Source organism: Heteronotia binoei, chromosome 9 (genome assembly GCF_032191835.1).
Source record: "Heteronotia binoei isolate CCM8104 ecotype False Entrance Well chromosome 9, APGP_CSIRO_Hbin_v1, whole genome shotgun sequence".
NCBI classification, from domain to species: domain Eukaryota; kingdom Metazoa; phylum Chordata; class Lepidosauria; order Squamata; family Gekkonidae; genus Heteronotia; species Heteronotia binoei.
This window is the reverse complement of record NC_083231.1, coordinates 126,161,323-126,180,296: the sequence shown is the minus strand read 5'-3', so window position 1 is coordinate 126,180,296 and position 18,974 is coordinate 126,161,323. Positions and strand designations below refer to the sequence as shown.

General features: G+C 52.3%; 1 protein-coding gene across 1 annotated transcript; it reads left to right on the top strand.

The window, feature by feature from the left end:
* Positions 1-2,507: 2,507 nt before the first annotated feature.
* Positions 2,508-15,086, top strand: LOC132576868 (retinol dehydrogenase 12-like). The gene is made up of 6 exons (XM_060246108.1): positions 2,508-2,664; positions 7,430-7,669; positions 8,028-8,117; positions 10,823-11,011; positions 14,225-14,331; positions 14,723-15,086. Exons 1-6 carry the CDS (start codon positions 2,514-2,516, stop codon positions 14,915-14,917), a joined length of 972 nt encoding a protein of 323 aa, XP_060102091.1. The 5' UTR covers positions 2,508-2,513; the 3' UTR covers positions 14,918-15,086.
* The last annotated feature ends 3,888 nt before the right edge of the window (positions 15,087-18,974 follow it).

Genomic DNA, 18,974 nt, shown 5'->3' with positions numbered 1-18,974 from the left:
CAATGGCCCATCCAGTCCAACACTCTGTGTCACAGAAGAACATAAGAGAAGCCCTGTTGGATCAGGCCAGTGGCCCCTCCAGTCCAACACTCTGTGTCACAGAAGAACATAAGAGAGGCCATGTTGGATCAGGCCAGTGGCCGATCCAGTCCAACACTCTGTGTCACATAAGAACATAAGAGAAGCCATGTTGGATCAGGCCAGTGGCCCCTCCAGTCCAACACTCTGTGTCACAGAAGAACATAAGAGAAGCCATGTTGGATCAGGCCAGTGGCCCCTCCAGTCCAACACTCTGTGTCACATAAGAACATAAGAGAAGCCATGTTGGATCAGGCCAGTGGCCCATCCAGTCCAACACTCTGTGTCACATAAGAACATAAGAGAAGCCATGTTGGATCAGGCCAGTGGCCCCTCCAGTCCAACACTCTGTGTCACATAAGAACATAAGAGAAGCCCTGTTGGATCAGGCCAGTGGCCCATCCAGTCCAACACTCTGCGTCACATAAGAACATAAGAGAAGCCCTGTTGGATCAGGCCAATGGCCCATCCAGTCCAACACTCTGTGTCACATAAGAACATAAGAGAAGCCCTGTTGGATCAGGCCAGTGGCCCCTCCAGTCCAACACTCTGTGTCACATAGCGGCCAAATAAACCCCAAGTTCCCTCAGGAGGTCCACCAGTGGGGCCAGCACTCCAGAAGCCCTCCCACTGTGCCCCCCCCCCCACAAGCACCAAGAATACAGAGCATCCCTGCCCCAGACAGAGAGTTCCAACAATAAGCTGTGGCTAATAGCCACTGATGGACCTCTGCTCCAGATGTTGATCCAAGCCCCTCTTGAAGCTGGCTATGCTTGCAGCCGCCGCACCTCCTGTGGCAGTGAATTCCACATGTTAATCACTCTTTGGGTGAAGAAGGACTTCCTTTTATTCTAACCCGACTGCTCAGCCATTTCATTGAATATCCACAAGCGCCTCTAAGACTAACAAATGTTATTGTAGCATAAAGAAGCAGCTCTGTGCCTCAGATGTGTTTCTCGAAAGCTTGTGCTACCGTCAAATTTGTTAGTCCTGAAGGTGGTGCTGGGGGGGGGGGGGGGATTCTTGACTGTCGTGCAGCTACAGATTCCCACGGCTGACTCCTCCTGGGGGTCGAAAGGTGTTCTTGCGAAGTACGGGAGGGACGGCTCCGGAGGTGCCCTCTTCTCTCCAGCCACAGAGCCTGCCTCTGTCAGCAGGTCGCAGAGCAGATGCATAACTCTGTAACTTGAAGACCAAGCAAGTGTCATTGAGCGTGTGAGCACCCAGGCTTCCTCAGGCAGAAAGCTCGCACCCTGAAGAACGCTTTCCTGGTCTCCAAGGCACGGTTGGACTCTAACTTTGTTCTGTTGAGCACCCCCCCCCCCCCCCAAGCTCTGCAACTGGCAGCGATTCCCTGAGTAAGGCACAGCGGCTTCTCTTCTGGACAGCTACGGGAGGCCAGCCTCCAGCTAGATTGGTTTTTCCCAATGAAAAGAGGAAGTATTTTCAGTCTGCAAAATCCAAAGTCCTCTTGTGGAAGCCTGGGCTGCAGATGCAAAACCTGCGACTCCTCCTCCTCAGGAGCTCTGCTGAACCGCTGGAGAGGTCCCTGAGCCTGCCCTCCCCCCCGCCCCCCCCCCCCATGCTAGCCAAGCAGACCAGGCGGACCCCTTGAAGCCCAGGGGAAGCTCACAGCCCCCTGGAGTCAGGCCAAGATGCCTGGCCCCCTTGGTGCCGCAAGGGGGGCTGTGGAAAGGGAGCCCGGCGGAGGGAAGAGGCTGGGGGCGAGAGCCCTTCCGCCACAAGCAGCCTTTGGGGATCGCAGGCCTGGGGGCGGCGGCTGCCTGAGCGAGTTGGGGGGCCTCATTCCAGAAGAGAACTCGCAGGACTGCTGGCCTTGAGCAAAGACACCTGCTGGCGCCCCCCCCCCCAAAAAAAACTCCCCGGAACGCTGCAACGCCCCCCACGCCCGCAGATGCCTGCTGCGCTGCCCCAGCCGCTCTCTGCAGGAGCCCCCGGGTTTGGCCCGCGCCAGCTTCGCAGGGAGCCGCTCCCGCCTTCAGCACTCCGCAAAGGGCCAGACCCCTCCGCCCAGGCTCTCCCGCCAGCCCCGGGAGGAAAGGCCAGCCTGCACTCTCTCGGGAGGGCTGAGCTGACGCCACGCTGGCCCGGCGCCCGTGGGCCTGCAGGGAGGGCGCGGACGCGGAGCCCCTCGACCCTCCCCGCCCCGCCGGCTCTGCCGCCTCCCTCCCGGGGCCAGGCGCGGCTTCTCTGCTCTGGGACTTCCGCGCCCCTCCCGCGCTCCAGCTCCTGCCGGGCCGCCAGTCCGGGGACATCCCCCGCCCCAGCCCTCATTGTGCGGCCCCTCGACGACGCCGGCGTCACCCAGGCAGCCCGAGCCTCCCGCCGCCCCCCCGCCGGACTCTGCCTCCCCCCCCCCCAGGCCGGGCGGCCGCCTCCCTCCCGCCAGCCGTCGGTCCGTGCTGGGCGCAGCCATGCAGCCGGGCGCCGCGCTCCTGGCCCCGCTGGCCGGCCTGGCCCTGCTGCTGTTCCTGCTCCGGGCACGCCGGAAGCCCCGCTGGGGGCCCCGCGCCTGCCCCGTGGACCTGCGTGGCAAGACGGCCCTCGTCACCGGCGCCAACAGCGGTGAGGCCCCGCCGGGGAGGGGCGGCTGGACGGGGCGGCTCAGGGCTGGGCGCTGCAGCCGCGGACCTCTGGGGGGCCGGGGGGAGGGGGCGTCTCTCTCCACTTCAGGCAGGAGGGGCTGCTGCTTCTTTTGGGCACCCCCCCCCCCCGACGGGGCTGGCGGCTCTGGAGGCCTCCGCGGGGACCCGGGCGGAACTGGCGCCCCCTCGTCGCGGGGGTCCCGAGGGGCTCCACTCCACGCCGGCGGGCCCTCCTGGGCAGCTCCGAGGGACGCGCCCCCCACCCCGAGTGGGCTTTGCGCTGAGAAGGAGCGCCTCCCTCTGGCGGCCGCCAGTCATGGGCCGGGGGAGAAAAGCTGCCTGGCTGCTCTCCTCATTTGCGGGGGGGGGGGGGGGGCTGGGACGTGGCCTTCCTGCAGGTGGATTGGGTCCCGGCCCGCCCAGAAGAGCAGCAGGCTGCAGCCCCTACGTGGCGATCGCCGCGGGCCCAGCCATCCAGGGCGTGTCACACACAATATACGAGGCTAACTCTCGAACCGGTTTAAAGCTGTTGTATTGAACTGTGCAAAGTATTTTAATATAAGCAAAGTGAAATTAACGGAAAACCTCAGCTCATATGGTAAGTAAAAAGCGCTTCTTAAAACTGCAAATACTCTAGGAGAACAGAGTCCGCAACTGGAGATCAAACAGCCTCCCTCCTAATTGACATTTATGAAGCTGCAAGTGAAATGGCTGTTCCCCTCAGGTAATAACAGCAACGTGCCACAGACTTTGCATGTCACTGTCTACTCTTTCCCCAGCCATGCTTCTGCAATTGATTTTAAATTTCCAGTCCAATCCAAATGAGTTCTGTTTGGCATGTACCTCTCTGATAACTCTACCACCAAACTGCCTCCCAAGACTACTACTCTGCTCCCCAAACTGCTAATCACCTTCCTAAAGGGCCCGAGGCCAGATCCTGAGACTAAGAATCACAGGGCAAGAGCCTCTGGCTAGGAGGAGCATTGCACAATGGAACAATGAAATTGCTGAGCAGTCAGGGCGGATAAAAGGAAGTCCTTCTTCACCCAAAGGGTGATTAACATGTGGAATTCACTGCCACAGGAGGTGGTGGCAGCTACAAGCATAGCCAGCTTCAAGAGGGGATTGGCTAAAAATATGGAGCAGAGGACCATCAGTGGCTATTAGCCATAGCGTATTGTTGGGACTCTGTCTGGGGCAGTGATGCTCTGTATTCTTGGTGCTTGGGGGGCAGCAATGGGAGGGCTTGTAATGTCCTGGCCCCAATGATGGACCTCCTGATGGCACCTGGTTTTTGGTTTTTTGGCCCCTGTGTGACACAGAGTGTTGGACAGGATGGGCCATTGGCCTGATCCAACATGGCTTCTCTTATGTTCTTATGTGACACAGAGTGTTGGATTGGATGAGCCATTGGCCTGATCCAAAAGGACTTCTCTTATGTTCTTATGTGACACAGAATGTTGGACTGGAGGGGCCATTGGCCTGATCCAACAGGGCTCCTCTTATGTGACACAGAGTGTTGGACTGGAGGGGCCACTGGCCTGATCCAACAGGGCTCCTCTTATGTTCTTATGTGACACAGAGTGTTGGACTGGAGGGGCCACTGGCCTGATCCAACAGGGCTCCTCTTATGTTCTTATGTGACACAGAGTGTTGGACTGGAGGGGCCACTGGCCTGATCCAACAGGGCTTCTCTTATGTTCTTATGTGACACAGAGTGTTGGATTGGATGAGCCATTGGCCTAATCCAACAGGACTTCTCTTATGTTCTTAAGCCCCATGCAGCAGATGGTGGGAACAGCAATCAACCTAATTACACCTAGGCAACAAAGACAACAGAAACCACACTCTCTCAAACAGGCAGCACTCTACAACAAGCTACATACAACCTGCACCCTCACACACTGTCTTCCCACACAGTAACCTCAACTAAATTTCCTAAAAGCGAATAAAAACCACTCACCCCTCCAGCAGCTCTGTCTCTTGCTGCTTCTCAGAGCCCAAAGAGTTAGGTCTGTGAAAACAATATTTTCAAGCCAGCTGATGTCATCAGATAAATTTATATGATGTATTTTGAAGAGAAGTTGATGTAGGTTGACTCAAATATATCCTTGGGCTATCTATACAGTTTGCCTGAAAGGAATATTGATGTTTAATATGCCCTGAAAGGACAAAACCAGTCCAAGTATCTGGATTGTAACTTACATCACACTGGACAGAAAAGATTTCTTGGAACAGCTTGTAAAATTAACGGACCTGGACAGAAGTTTGTGTTCTCACCTGTCCTTGGGATGCGCTCTTCTCTTTGCGACTTGAAAGGCACCATTTCAATTGCTACAGGAACTTTAGAAATGTCAATTAGGAGGAAGGCTTTTTGATCTACAGTTGTGGACTCTGTTCTCCTAGGGTATTTGTAGTTTTAAGGAGCACTTTTGCTTACTATGTGAGCTGAGGTTTTTCATTAATTTCACCTTGCTTATATTTAAATACTTTGCCACAGTTCAATGCAATAGCTTTAAATCGAGAGTTGCATGTGTTATTCTGTAGCTCGTTGCTGACTTTAGTGCTGCCTTTGGAGCTAGGAATTAGCATCCTCCAGCCCAGAATGCCCCCCCGCCCCCCCTCTGAACTGCCTGGCTCCAGTCTTGCAGGCTGAGGGCCTGGGGGCTTCTTGGATGGAGCCCCTCCCTCTCGCCCCGCTGCCTTCTGCTCCTCCTCCAATGGCTGCCTTTTCCTGGGACTCTTCTCTGCCAACATTTCTCTCACTTTCTCCTGAAGAGCTGCATTCTGCATCTTGCGCTCAGAGGTTAGACCCATCTCTGCAGGACGGGAGATGGGTTCAGAGGGGAGCTGCTGCCTTGGTCTGCCGCAGAAGCAGTGGAGCCCAGTGGGTGAGGAGATGGTCAAGGTCTGAGCTTTCGAGAGTCAAAGCTGCCTTCATCAGAACTGAGAGCTCTGAGCCTCGAGATCTGGTGCCACCCCTCCCCTTCTTGTTGGTCTCTAAGGGGCTCAGGACTCCAGTCTAGCTTTCCTGCAAATCACAGTCACTCTCAGTTCTGCCCTCAGTTCCAGCAGAGGGCAAGACCAGATTAGTAGAGAAGAAGAAAAAAAAGGCAGTCCCCTGTGCAAGCACCAGTCGTTTTCGACTCTGGCGTGAGGTTGCTTTCACAACGTTTTCATGGTGGACTTTTTTTACGGAGTGGTTTGCCATTGCCTTCCCCAGTCCTCTACGCTTTCCCCCCAGCAAGCTGGGCACTCATTTTACCGACCTCGGAAGGATGGAAGGCTGAGTCAACCTGAGCCGGCTGCCTGAAAAAACTCCCTTTCAAAGGTATAAAAGTAGATTTGCTCTTGGTATCTTTTTACAGCTCCCGTTATAGATTAACACAAACCAACGGAGACCTCGTTTACTAACACGCTGCTTACATGAGCTCCTAACTGCTGGGACATGGTGGGGGGGTGGGCGGGGGGGGGGAAGGTCTGGTACTGCAGCACCTGGGACCTCATCACAGTTTGGATCTGAAGGCCTGCCCTCTTGCTTCCCTGGACTTTTGGCCCAGACCAGCTCTGAGAGACCCACCTGCTGTGACACGCTGAGGGACGCCAGTCTCCTACCCAAAAAAGCGACCAAAGAGATGATAAATAGATCCTGAGATAACCGGAATCCAGGGAGCAAAATCCTGGAGCAGTTGTGAAATTATTTTGGAACTGATCTCCCGAATTGCAGCAGGGATACACCTTCCCCCAACAGTGCAAGCAAGCTAATGTTAACTTTGCTCCAGTATTAGGTTTAATCTTATTCAGTGCAAACTTAAGCTGGGAGAACCAAGAAAAGCTTGAAGAGAAAACAACTCCCAAGTAACTGACTTGTTTGATACGAGAGTTTGCTATAACCCATTTAATTCAAATACATTTTATTTCAAAAAATAGCAACTTATTGTACATATTTCATTTGATTTGAGCAGTGTCACTTACTGGTCATATCCTCAAGACGAGACAAATCAGGTTCAAGATCAAAAGGAGATATTTGTGGGAGTAACTGGATTATTATTGATATTCTAAACTGTTTCAATCAGCTATTTCAATGTTTCATATAATTACAATAGGATATTTGCTAGTATAAGACATTGGACGTATTTCTATTAGAGCAGTGGGATTTACCATAAACCTAGATCATCTACCAGTTTAGGAATTTCATTATTCAAGTAATCAGTAACGAGTAACCAAATTATTGGAAAATTTGATTGTGAAGTCGAATGTTTAAGAAGATTTCTCTTATATCGGCCACCAGGTAGTCCCATAATTTTTTTTCCCCCGTCGGGGTCAGGATGCACTCTTTCAGTTGGCCATTCTTACTGCTTTGGCTGCTGTGAAAAGAAGGGAGGCAGTATCTAGTTTATAAGGTGCACATATGCTTATTGTCCAGCCATTAAAAAAATTGTTTCCAGGAGTTAGTTCCACGTTCAAATTAGTACTTTCTGAAATACACTCTGATATTTTATTCCAGAATCCCCTAACTTCAGGGCAACTCATCCAACCCTGCATGCCATCCCCTCGCTCACCATGCTATAAGTCATGTAGAAAGTGCTGATGATGTCACCACCCATGCCTGGGCATAGATTCTCCCCCCCCCCCGCCCCACGCCCAGCACCCCAGCTGATTGCCTGAAGCTGGGAGAGGGAGGGGAGTGGGCACAGTGGAAGGAAGGTCAGAGGGGACTGACTCCCTCCCCCCTCCCTTTGCAGGGATTGGCAAATGTGTGGCCCTTGACTTGGCCGGCAGGAATGCACGCACCATCCTGGCCTGTCGGGACCGAGAGAGGGGGCAGGCTGCGCTGGACGAGATCCGCAGGGCCTCTGGCAACCCTGACGTGCACCTACGCCTCCTGGACCTCAGCTCCATGGCCTCTGTCCGAGATTTTGCCCGGCAGTTCCTGAAGGAGGAGCGCCAGCTGCACATCTTGGTCAACAACGCGGGCATCACAGGTGGGCAGGCAAAGGCTGCTGCAGATCCCTTCTCCCTGGGGGGGCGGCATCACAAGGCCTGCCTGCTCCAGGGGGGCAGAGGAAGAGGGGAGGTGGGTCTGGCGCACCACACTTGGCCAGGCCCTTCCAGGGTCCCAGCATCCCTCTCGCCTCTGGCTGCCTTCCCTGCATAGGGGGGCCCAAGCCAAGTTCCCTTCCCTTCCCTCCGTTCTGTCTGTGAGTTCGCAGGGCATGAGGGGGGATTCCTCAGACGGGGTCTCCCAGTAACAGCCACACTGCACCATTTTCGGGAGCAGTGGAGGCTCCTGGGCCTCCCCCCCCCCGCCCCACTGCTTCTCCGCCTCCTCTCCCTCTGCAGGCTTGCCAGTCACACCCACCGCCCAGGACCAGCAGCTGATGTTTGCCACCAACGTCCTGGGCCCCTTTCTGCTCACCAACTTGCTTCTAGGTAAGGGAGGCCTCTCTTTCGTGCCCTGTCCTGGGGTGGGGGAGGGGGAGCCTGTCTTCGGTGGCCTCTCCTTGAGGGGGAGGAAGGGGGGGGGACACCACTCTGCTTCATGAGCACAACCAGGCTCTGGGAGCTACTAGGTCAGGAAGAGCCATTTAGCAAAGCCTGCCCGGAAGGGGGTGGGGGGGAGGCATGATATTTGCTTCAGTTCCTGAGGGAGGGCTCTTTTCTCAAGGCCAGGCTTGGCTGTCTGGGGGGCACAGCACGGCTGGGAGTCCCTCAGGTAGTGCGACGGCCTGTGGCCTCCTTAGGTGGGCTTTCTCTGTCAGGAGAGCTGCCTCATGTGGGGCCATTGTGGCAAGCAGGATGGCGAAGGAGACAGAGCCTGGCTCTGAAGGCCCACTGGGGATCTTCTTTGGGTCTTGATGTGAGTCCTCCTTGCTGGGGCATTTCTAACCCCAAGAGTGGCATCTGGTTTCGGCTGCTGCAGGCAGAGCAAAGATCTCCTGGCTGTCAAGCCCCCCATCCGTGGAAGCTGGCAGATGCTTGGGGAAGGCCAAGTGAATTCCATGGGTCTTTTTGGGGTGAAGGGTGTGCCCAGCAAGAGAGCTCCTTCCTTCCTTCCGCTCCCTTTGCTCTTAGCTTGCCTTCTTCCCTGTCCTGGTGTCATGGTTAAGTGCATGGACTCTTATCTGGGAGAACCGGGTTGGATTCCCCACTCCTCCACATGCAGCTGCTGGAATGGCCTTGGGTCAGCCATAGCTCTCTTATCTGGGAGAACCGGGTTGGATTCCCCACTCCTCCACTTGCAGCTGCTGGAATGGCCTTGGGTCAGCCAGAGCTCTCTTATCTGGGAGAACCAGGTTGGATTCCCCACTCCTCCAGTTGCAGCTTCTGGAATGGCCTTGGGTCAGCCAGAGCTCTCTTATCTGGGAGAACCGGGTTGGATTCCCCACTCCTCCACTTGCAGCTGCTGGAATGGCCTTGGGTCAGCCACAGCCCTCTTATCTGGGAGAACCGGGTTTGATTCCCCACTCCTCCACTTGCAGCTGCTGAAATGGCCTTGGGTCAGCCAGAGCCCTCTTATCTGGGAGAACTGGGTTGGATTCCCCACTCCTCCACTTGCAGCTGCTGGAATGGCCTTGGGTCAGCCAGAGCCCTCTTATCTGGGAGAACTGGGTTGGATTCCCCACTCTTCCACTTGCACCTGCTGGAATGGCATTGGGTCAGCCCGAGCCCTCTTATCTGGGAGAACTGGGTTGGATTCCCCAGTCCTCCACTTGCAGCTGCTGGAATGGCCTTGGGTCAGCCAGAGCCCTCTTATCTGGGAGAACCGGGTTGGATTCCCCACTCCTCCACTTGCAGCTGCTGGAATGGCCTTGGGTCAGCCAGAGCTCTCTTATCTGGGAGAACCGGGTTTGATTCTCCACTCCTCCACTTGCACCTGCTGGAATGGCTTTGGGTCAGCCAGAGCTCTCTTATCTGGGAGAACCTGGTTTGATTCCCCACTCCTCCACTTGCACCTGCTGGAATGGCCTTGGGTCAGCCATAGCTCTGGCAGAGGTTGTCCTTGAAAGGGCAGCTTCTTGGAGAGCTCTCTCAGCCCCACCCACCTCACAGGGTGTCTGTTGTGGGGGAAGAAGATATAGGAGATTGTAAGCCACTCTGAGATTCGGAGTGGAGGGTGGGATATAAATCCAATATCTCCTTCTGTCTGTCCTGGGACCTGTTTTGTTCAACATGTTTATCAATTATTTGTTTGAGGGAATAGAGGGAATGCTTATTAAATTTGCCTATGATACTAAATTGGGAGGGGTTGCAAACACAGAAGACAGAAACAGGATACAGGATGACCTTGACAGGCTGGAAAAATGGGCTAAAATCAATAAAATGAATTTTAACAGAGATAAATGTAAAGTTCTGCATTTAGGTAGGAAAAATCCAATGCAGGGTTATAGGATGTGGGAGACTTGTCTTAGCAGTAGTATGTGCGAGAAGGATCTAGGGGTCTTAGTGGATAATACGCTGAACATGAGTGAACAGTATGATGCGGTGGCTAAAAAGGCAAATGCAGTTTTGGCCTGTATCAATAGAAGTCTAGTGTCCAGGTCACGTGATGTGATGGTATCCCTTTACTCTGCTCTGGTAAGACCTCACCTGGAGTCTTGTGTTCAGTTTTGGGCACCATATTTTAAGAAGGATATAGACAAGCTGGAAGGGGTCCAGAGAGGGCGACTAAGATGGGGAGGGGTCTGGAGACCAAGTGCTACGAGGAAAGGTTGAAGGAGCTAGGGATGTTTAGCCTGGAGAGGAGGCGGCTGAGAGGTGATATGATCACCATCTTCAAGTACTTGAAGGGCTGTCCTATAGAGGATGGTGTGGAATTGTTTTCTGTGGCCCCGGAAGGTAGGACCAGAACCAATGGGTTGAAATTAAATCAAAAGAATTTCCAGGTCAACATCAGGAAGAACTTCCTGACTGTTAGAGCGATTCCTCAGTGAAACAGACTTCCTCCTGGGGAGGTGGTGGGCTCTCCTTCCTTGGAGGTTTTTCAACAGAGGCTAGATGGCCATCTGAGAGCAATGAAGATCCTGTGAATTTAGGGGGAGGGGTTTTTGAGTTTCCTGCATTGTGCAGGGGGTTGGACTAGGTGACCCTAGAGGTCCCTTCCAACTCTATGATTCTATGATTCTTCTTCCTTGCAGACACCTTAAAGGCCTCTGCCCCCGCACGGATTGTTAATGTGTCTTCCTTCGTGCACTGCAAGGGGATGGTGAATGTTCAGTTCTTGACTGGCGAGGCGTCACCAAGAACCTGCTCCCAGGCCTACAACAGCTCCAAACTCATGAACGTGGTCTTCACCATTGAGCTGGCCAGGCGGCTTCAGGGCACAGGTGAGCGCTGGGGGCATGAAGGAAGCTTCAGGGCTGCACGGCCCCCCCTTTCCAGAGGAGGGAAACAGTGGCTGAAGAGAAGTCACAGTGCTGTGTCCTCAGTCTGTTCTGGATCCAGCAGCATCCCCCGCCCAGAGGACTGTGGACTTCTGGCTCTGGGGTCTGCAGCCTTTTGGAGCCTGCAGACACCTTTGGAATTCTGGCCCAGGGTGGTGGGCGCAACCCCCAAGTGGCTGTCAGCCCCCAGAGGTGGAGCCGGTCACAAAAAAGGCTGCCACAATTTTTATTTATTTATTTACCTTAAATTTGTATGCCGCCCACTCCATATACGGACTCTGGGCAGCTCACAGTCATAATATAATGACAATACTTTATGATTATAAAATCAACACATATAAACCATTTATAATTTAAAACTTAAAAAACGGTGCTATACATCCAATTCTCTGCATAGCTCTATTGGGTGTCATGTAGGTAGAGGATCGTGTTCAGCGGCAGAGTAGCGGCAGCCCCTCACGCGTTAGTTACTGTAGGCCTGCCGGAATGGAGCCAACCACAACATGCCACGGGACGAAGATACAAGAGGGACTCACTCGAAGAGTAGTTCTTCAGCATGTCAGGTGGAAGCCCTGCTTATCAGGAGGCCTTTCTAAAGGAGCTTGTTGTTCTGTGCAGTCAGCTGCAGAAGGAAGGTCCTCGTTGTGCTGTGGGGGCTGCTGCTGCCATGCAGTGGTTTTTGAATCTGGACAGTCCATCAGATCGCCAGGGGCCAATCAGAAGCCCTGTAGGCCAAAAGCTCTTCCTGGCCCCTCCCACTATCTAAACACACTGGGTGGGCAGGAAAAGAAGGGCCCCCCCTGCTGGGGATGCCTTTTCTAGGCTGACTGACATGAGGGGGAGAGAGGATGGAATTCTCCAGACCCTCCCTTCCATCCCATCCTTTGCCTGGCTAGCCCTGTGCTGAATGTGGGCCTCAGTCACAGCTCAAGGTGAGACAAAATAGTCCTTCTCCCCCACCCCCCACCCTCAGGGTCTGGGCTTCAGGAGGCCTTTCTGAGAACGAGGTCAGGGGATCCGCAGATGGAGCCCCCCTCCTAACTATGCAGCTGGGGCAGGCAGGGGGCTCTCTAGAGATGCAACCCTCCCCCCCACCCAGGCATCACTTTGCACATTTAAAAAAAAATGAAGACCCCTCCCCGTGCGATGCAGCTCAGAGAGGAGTCATGCTCTTTGCTCTCCAGGGGCATGGGGGGTGGATGGGGGGAGGATTGGCCCAGTGGTCTCTCCTAGGCAGCCCCCCCCCCCATGGCCCTCAGGAGCCTGGCTCACTGTCTGAGGAAACTGGCTCCAGCAGCTAAGGGATGGGGTGGGGGGGTCCTTTAGCATAGAGGAGGAGCACCTGCTTGGAGATAAGCGGGTTTCCCTCCCCAAGACACTTTTAGCAGAGCAAAGTCAACCCTTGCAGTAGCCTGGAGGGAGGCTGAAATTCCAGCTGGGGCAGGCGGGCTCAGTCCCAAAGCCACTCCAAAGACCTACCTCTGTGGCCCCTCCCCCGGGGGCTGCAGCAGCATCCTTTGGCTGGTGAGGCTCAGGAAGAAGGTAGGAAAAATCCAATGCAGGGTTATAGGATGGGGGAGACTTGCCTTAGCAGCAGTCTGTGTGAAAAGGATTTAGGGACCTTAGTAGATCATACGCTGGACATGAGTCAGCAGTGTGATGCGGTGGCTAAAAAGGCAAATGCAATTTTGGGCTGTATCAACAGAAGTATATACAAATTCCGCACTAGACCTTTAATCCTGGTTCGACCCTGTCCCCAAATTGACAATCTACACTTGAATAATGGAATCATAGAAACCAACTCTATGATTCTATGACTCCAGTGTAGAAAATCAGTTTGGGGACAGGGCCGAACTAGGATTAAAGGTCTAGTGCAGAACTGGCCATAAGTGTCCATGTGAAGTGATGGAATTGCTTTACTGTGCTCTGGTAAGACCTCGCCTGGAGTCTTGTGTTCAGTTTGGGGCACCACATTTTAAGAAGGATATAGACAAGCTGAAACAGGTCCAGAGGAGGGCAACGGAGATGGTGAGGGGTCTGGAGACCAAGTCCTATGAGGAAAGGTTGAAGGAGCTGGGGATGTTTAGCCTGGAGAGGAGGCGGCTGAGAGGTGATAGGATCACCATCTTCAAGTACTTGAAGGGCTGTCCTATAGAGGATGGTGTGGAATTGTTTTCTGTGGCCCCAGAAGATAGGACCAGAACCAATGAGTTGCAATTAAATCAAAAGAGTTTCCGGTTCAACATTAGGAAGAACTTCCTGTCCGTTAGAGCGATTCCTCAGTGGAAGAGGCTTCCTCCTCGGGAGGTGGTGGGCTCGCCTTCCTTGCGGGTTTTTAAACAGAGGCTGGATGGCCATCTGACAGCAATGCAGATCCTGTGAATTTAGGGGGAGGGATTTGTGAGTTTCCTGCGCTGTACAGGGGGTTGGACTAGATGGCCCTGGAGGTCCCTTCCAACAGCTGGTTCTCTGGAGACTCGCACTCATGTTCCCCAGGATTGTTCCCTGGGGAGGCTGTCTGTTGTGTGAGGGGAGAGCCCCTTATGTGCACAACCTCCCCCCCCCGCCAACAGGGGGGCTTCCCTGGCCTTCTCCCTCCCTTCAGGGGAGTCACTTTGCCACCCAGGTTGTGGGGCGGGGCAGTGCAGTGGGGTGGGGCACTGAGGCAGTGAGGTACAGGGGATGGCCTTCAGCAACTCAGGAGGAGATGGAGAGGCCCAAGCTCTGGACTGCTGTTGGCTGCATCCCCAGGGGTGCCCCAGGAGGAGGAGGGGGGGGGCAGGGGGATACGGATCCCCTTGAAGCTGGCCTTGCCTGAGGGGAGGGGGAATAATGCTGGGGGGGGGGGCGGGTGTTCTTCGGCTTTCCCCTCCAACCTCCGTTCTCCCCTTACAGAGGGATTTTTTTCTGGGGATGAGGGGATAAAAGGGGCTTCCTTGCCCAGGAGACAGTTTTGTTGGCCCCTTCGGGATCTGAGCCCCTGGTCTCTTGACACATGGTCATCTATGGTGCCCCCCTCCCTGGTCTTCCCATGCTGGTCTCTGCTGTGGGGGGCACAGGCTCTCCTCAGCTCCCAGTGGCAGAGAGCGCCACCCCCTCTGGGACAGAGCGATGCCCAGCGCCAGGTAGTGACGCCCAGACGGCCTCCTCTTGCAGGGGTGACCGTCAACTGCCTGAACCCAGGAGTGGTCAAGACGAGCATCATGAGTCGATTCCACTGGACCGTCCGCCTGCTCTACAGCCTCTGCAGCCCCTTTATCAAGGTGAGCTGGGTGAGCGTGAGCAGCCTGAGCCCCCGGGGGGCCTCCCGAGGTAGTTGCAGCCATGTCCAGAGCAGGCAGTGCAACCTTGCGGGCTTTTGGAGGGGGCTGAGCATGGCATTGCACGCCTTTCCTAAAGGCCCAGGCACCCTCTCCTGCATGGCACTGGCCCTCCCGTGGGTATCTCAGATTATATCCCCAGCAGGTCAGCCTGCCGGATCTCAGGGCCACCTGGCATCCACAGAAGCTGCATATGCCTGGGCTCCCCCCGCTGCCACTTCTGCCGCCACTGCAGGGTCATTCTGTAGCCCCGGAGCAGCTGGAGAGCAGGGCCCTGGGGAGGAGGTGGTGGCCCTGCCCTGTGCTGACTTCTGCTCCCTCTCCCCACTCCCAGTCAGCGGAAGAGGGTGCCGTCAGCACGTTGTACTGTGCCGTCTCCAGGGAGGTCGAGGGCATCACGGGCAAGTACTTTGACAGCGACTGCAGCCTGGTGCTGCCTTCGGACTCTGCCCAAGATCCAGGCATCGCCCACAAACTCTGGGATGCTCTGGAGCAGCTGACGGGGCTCGGGAACAGCAGGACCAAGTGAGGACAGGAAGCAGCCCTGCCAAGTCCCGCCTACTCCTCCCAAGCTCTTGCAGGCCCAAGGAGCTCTTTTTGGGGCTCTACAGTTGGCCCCTGCTCCCCCCCCCCTTTTCTCTCAGGGAAGGGCATCTGAAGCTGTGGCAAACCCCCAGCAATAAATCACACTGAATGGATGCTTCCCTTGAGCTTTCTGCTACAACCCCAAGACCTTTCCCCCTCTCAGCCTCTGCCCATCAGCCAATACTCAGTCGGGACTCTTTTATTCCAGTATGCTTTGCCTGACACATGCCTGCATTGATCTTCAGTCGCCACATGTCTTCATCCTTGGTTTCCCCTGTCCTGAATATTTCTGTGTCATTTGAAAACTTGACCACTACACTGCTCACCCCCCGGATCTAGATCAATTATGAACACATTATGACCTCCCTTCTTTGTGAGAAAAGTCCCGTGGCGCAGAGAGGTAAGCTGCAGTATTGCAGTCCAAGCTCTGCTCATGACCTGAGTTTGATCCCAATGGAAGCTGGGTTCAAGTAGCCAGCTCAAGGTTGACTCAGTCTTTCATCCTTCCGAAGTCGGTAAAATGAGGACCCAGCTTGCTGGGGGGAAAGTGTAGATGACTGGGGAAGGCAATGGCAAACCACCCCATAAAAAAGTCTGCCATGAAAATGTTGTGATGTGATGTCACCCCATGGGTCCGTAAGGACTTGGTACTTGCACAGGGGACTACCTTTACCTGTTTTTCATTGTGAGAATTGCCCATTGATTCCTGCTCTTTGCTTTGTGTCATGGAACCACTTTTTAATCCATAAGAGAACCCCTCCTCTTATCCCATGACTGCTAAGTTGACTCAGGAGTCTTTGGGGAGGTACGTTGTCAAAGGCCTTTTGCAAGTCCAGGTCTATAACGTCAAAGGTAAGATGAATAAACACCATATAACAGTAAATCAGAGTGATAAAAAGGGCACACAAGCTAAAAGCAGCACTTTCCATGAAATGTCTTTTGCAATAAACCCCCTGGACACTCCTTCCTGGAATGCAGGAAACAAAGGCACTGTCCACACCCATTTGGGTAAGCCCTCTCAAAGCACTTTCTTTTCCTGTGAGCTTTTTCCACAGGGAGGCCCACTTCTTTGGGCTGCCTTCCCAAAGTGAGCCACAAGGGGAACATGATCCCAGCCACAGGTTTACAGAGGAGAAGATGGGCCATTGCCCACCCCCCCCATTCACCAGTCCCCTGCTAGCCGATTCTGCATCTCCAAGTGATGGTATCGCTTTACTCTGCTCTGGTAAGACCTCACCTGGAGTCTTGTGTTCAGTTTTGGGCACCACATTTTAAGAAGGATATAGACAAGCTGGAACAGGACCAGAGGACAGCAATGAAGATCCTGTGAATTTAGGGGGAGGGATTTGTGAGTTTCCTGCATTGTGCAGGGGTTGGACTAGAGGACCCTGGAGGTCCCTTCCAATTCTATGATTCTAAACTCTTGGTTTCCTACATACAAATAACAAAATGTCCACAGAAATATTTTGTGGTCATATTATTTCGTGGTCAAAATTATTTTACAACCAGACTGAAGAGAAAGGAAGTTTGACTAAAGTATATCATCTCCAAGAGAAAGTAAAGATTAACTGGACAGTTAGGACTAAATAGGAAGATATGGGAATTTACATTCCAGTACAGCAATGGGGAAAATAATTGAGTGGAATATCTAGAGTATCTTTGAATATAGGCATAAGGGAACATGCCTTGAAGATGTTCTTTTGCTGGCATCGAAAGCTGGTTACTTTGGCTGAAATCTAGGGGTGTCAAACATGTTCCTATCTGGATTTATTTTATTTCAGAAAGGCCCTGATTAGAAATTGGACACTTGGATTGGTCCTTATATCTTGGGAGAGTGCAGTGACTTTAGATTCCAAATGATAATAGCACACATTGATAACGAGACAGGAAAACTAGCTTTCAGTTTAGTCCGGGAGGATGCCTTGTCTTGAGCGTCATTATCAGTTTCAAGCCAGCAGTCTCTCTTTCTAATCTCTCTCTGAAATTCCTGTCAGAGCACTGCTACTCTTAGGTCAGCAACTGAATGTTGTGGTTTCTAACGCCAGACTTATGTCCATTTATTCATTGCCTCCTCCTGGACTGAATCCTCCTGGATGGAATTGAGATCTAGGTTTCCTGTCTTATTACCAAAGCTGTTAAAGCCGACTACCCCGCTGCATATCACACCTAATCCAATCAAGCCTGCTATTGCCATTCAATATCTGAAATCACCTTTATAAAGTTTATGTCACTGGTACCTCATGTTACATTTTATGGCATGTTACGAGGGCTGGATCTGATATCCCTCATAACAAATGAGTTTGACACCTCGTTCTAGACAATCGGATAGGTGTTGAAAATGTGTTAGCAAAAACGGGACTTGGTTACACTTATGGTGAAATTGTAACATAATAGTTAACATCTGGATTTTAGTTTAGAAAGGAATTATAGGAATAATGGGATACATTTTTGTATTGACTCCCCAACTTTGCTTGCTTGCTTGGTCTGGAAATATACATCAGAAAAACTGTAATCCTGAGAAAACACTGAAATTATTACAGCCAGAATGGGGCTAGCACAAGAAAGGAAACAAAAAAAAGATACAAAGTATCAGTGGCTAATTAAGGTTTGACATATGATGATTATGGATAATATTACAGAGGTTAAATATATATGGTCTCAAAAATTTTGATCCAGTAAAAATTTCCAGGTCTGGTTTTACCTTTTTTCGAATACTGGAATTGTCAATATCCTACTTCTAATGTGAAAGAAGAGATGATATGGTGTATCTAGGATAAGTCAGTTACAGATACCATTAGTTAAATAAGATAGGATTGGATAGCTGGATAAGACTAGAAAGTAAAGGTGTACATAGAAGGTTAACTTTTCCAGTTCTGGCTACCTCAGCTGACATTTATGGTCCTCTTATCTTACTGAGATAATGTGAGTTAATTTCTAACTAACTGTTTTCCAAGTTTGATTGCCAAGGAGAGAAAGTTTAGTTAATTTTTTGGGGGGCAGAGGTTACATATAAAGGATAAAAGGCCATATTTCAGTTATATTGATTCACAGATCTGGACATCTACAGACGACTCAATCTGTTATTTTGTCTTATTCCATTTCCTTATCACATAATGTATCCGAGTATATGATGTTTTATTGAAAGTAAAAAGGTTTGCACAGATAGACAGGAACAAAAGCACTGTCCCTTTTACCCAAAACATTGATTGCAGTCAGTCCACCAAAACTTCATGGTTGTTTTTAAAAAATTTTTTTATTGAAATTTCAACATAAAATACAAAAACAAATCAATTACAATAAAGAATCATAAGCCAAATACAAAACATTTCATTACAAAGGTCTGATAAAAAAAAAAGTACATAGCACAACGGGTCTGAATACGTTGAAGAAATCAAACAACAAACAATACTGTTCTGTTAGCCAGATGAAAGATGGTATTATAGGGTAAGAGCAGCTAATCATTATCAATCAATCAACAGAGTAAAAAAATCTGTAACACAATTCTGATTTTTAAAAAAGGTCTTTGTTCTGAGCATTATAATTTAACACAGAGTACCAAAAACTATAATAATTAAGAGAGGTAGAAGGGCAGCCCAATCCAGACATAAAATGGCGGGTGGGTGCTCGGGCGTGGGCGGATATACGGCACCGCTCGTTGTCTTCCAAAGGGGAGTCGGTACGCCATGCTGGGAGAGGGGTCCGATGAGCGAGAGAGAACCCGTCACCATGGTGATTTCACCCAGGCACATGCCACTGGCCCACTGCTGAGGCAGGGGTGGGGGAGGCGCAAGCTCGTGCGGCACCACAGGATTGGCCAGCCCGTTGCACATGACTGGGTGAGGGGGCAGAAAGCCTGCGCCTGAGAGGCTGTTAATCCCCTCACTCCCGCTGTCCAACTCTGCCAATGGCAGGCTGGCAGCCAGGGGCATGCGCAGACAAGCAGGAAGTGCCAAGTGCAGGAGTTCCCTGTCTTAGACAGTGGCTGGAATGTGTCTGGGAGC

Bases quoted from the DNA above. Each gene is read 5' to 3' on its own strand.
- LOC132576868 (XM_060246108.1), top strand. From the start codon at position 2,514: ATGCAGCCGGGCGCCGCGCTCCTGGCCCCGCTGGCCGGCCTGGCCCTG. The intron at 7,670-8,027 runs GTGGGCAGGCAA...CTCCCTCTGCAG, and splicing joins CAACAACGCGGGCATCACAG to GCTTGCCAGTCACACCCACC. The intron at 8,118-10,822 runs GTAAGGGAGGCC...TCTTCCTTGCAG, and splicing joins GCTCACCAACTTGCTTCTAG to ACACCTTAAAGGCCTCTGCC.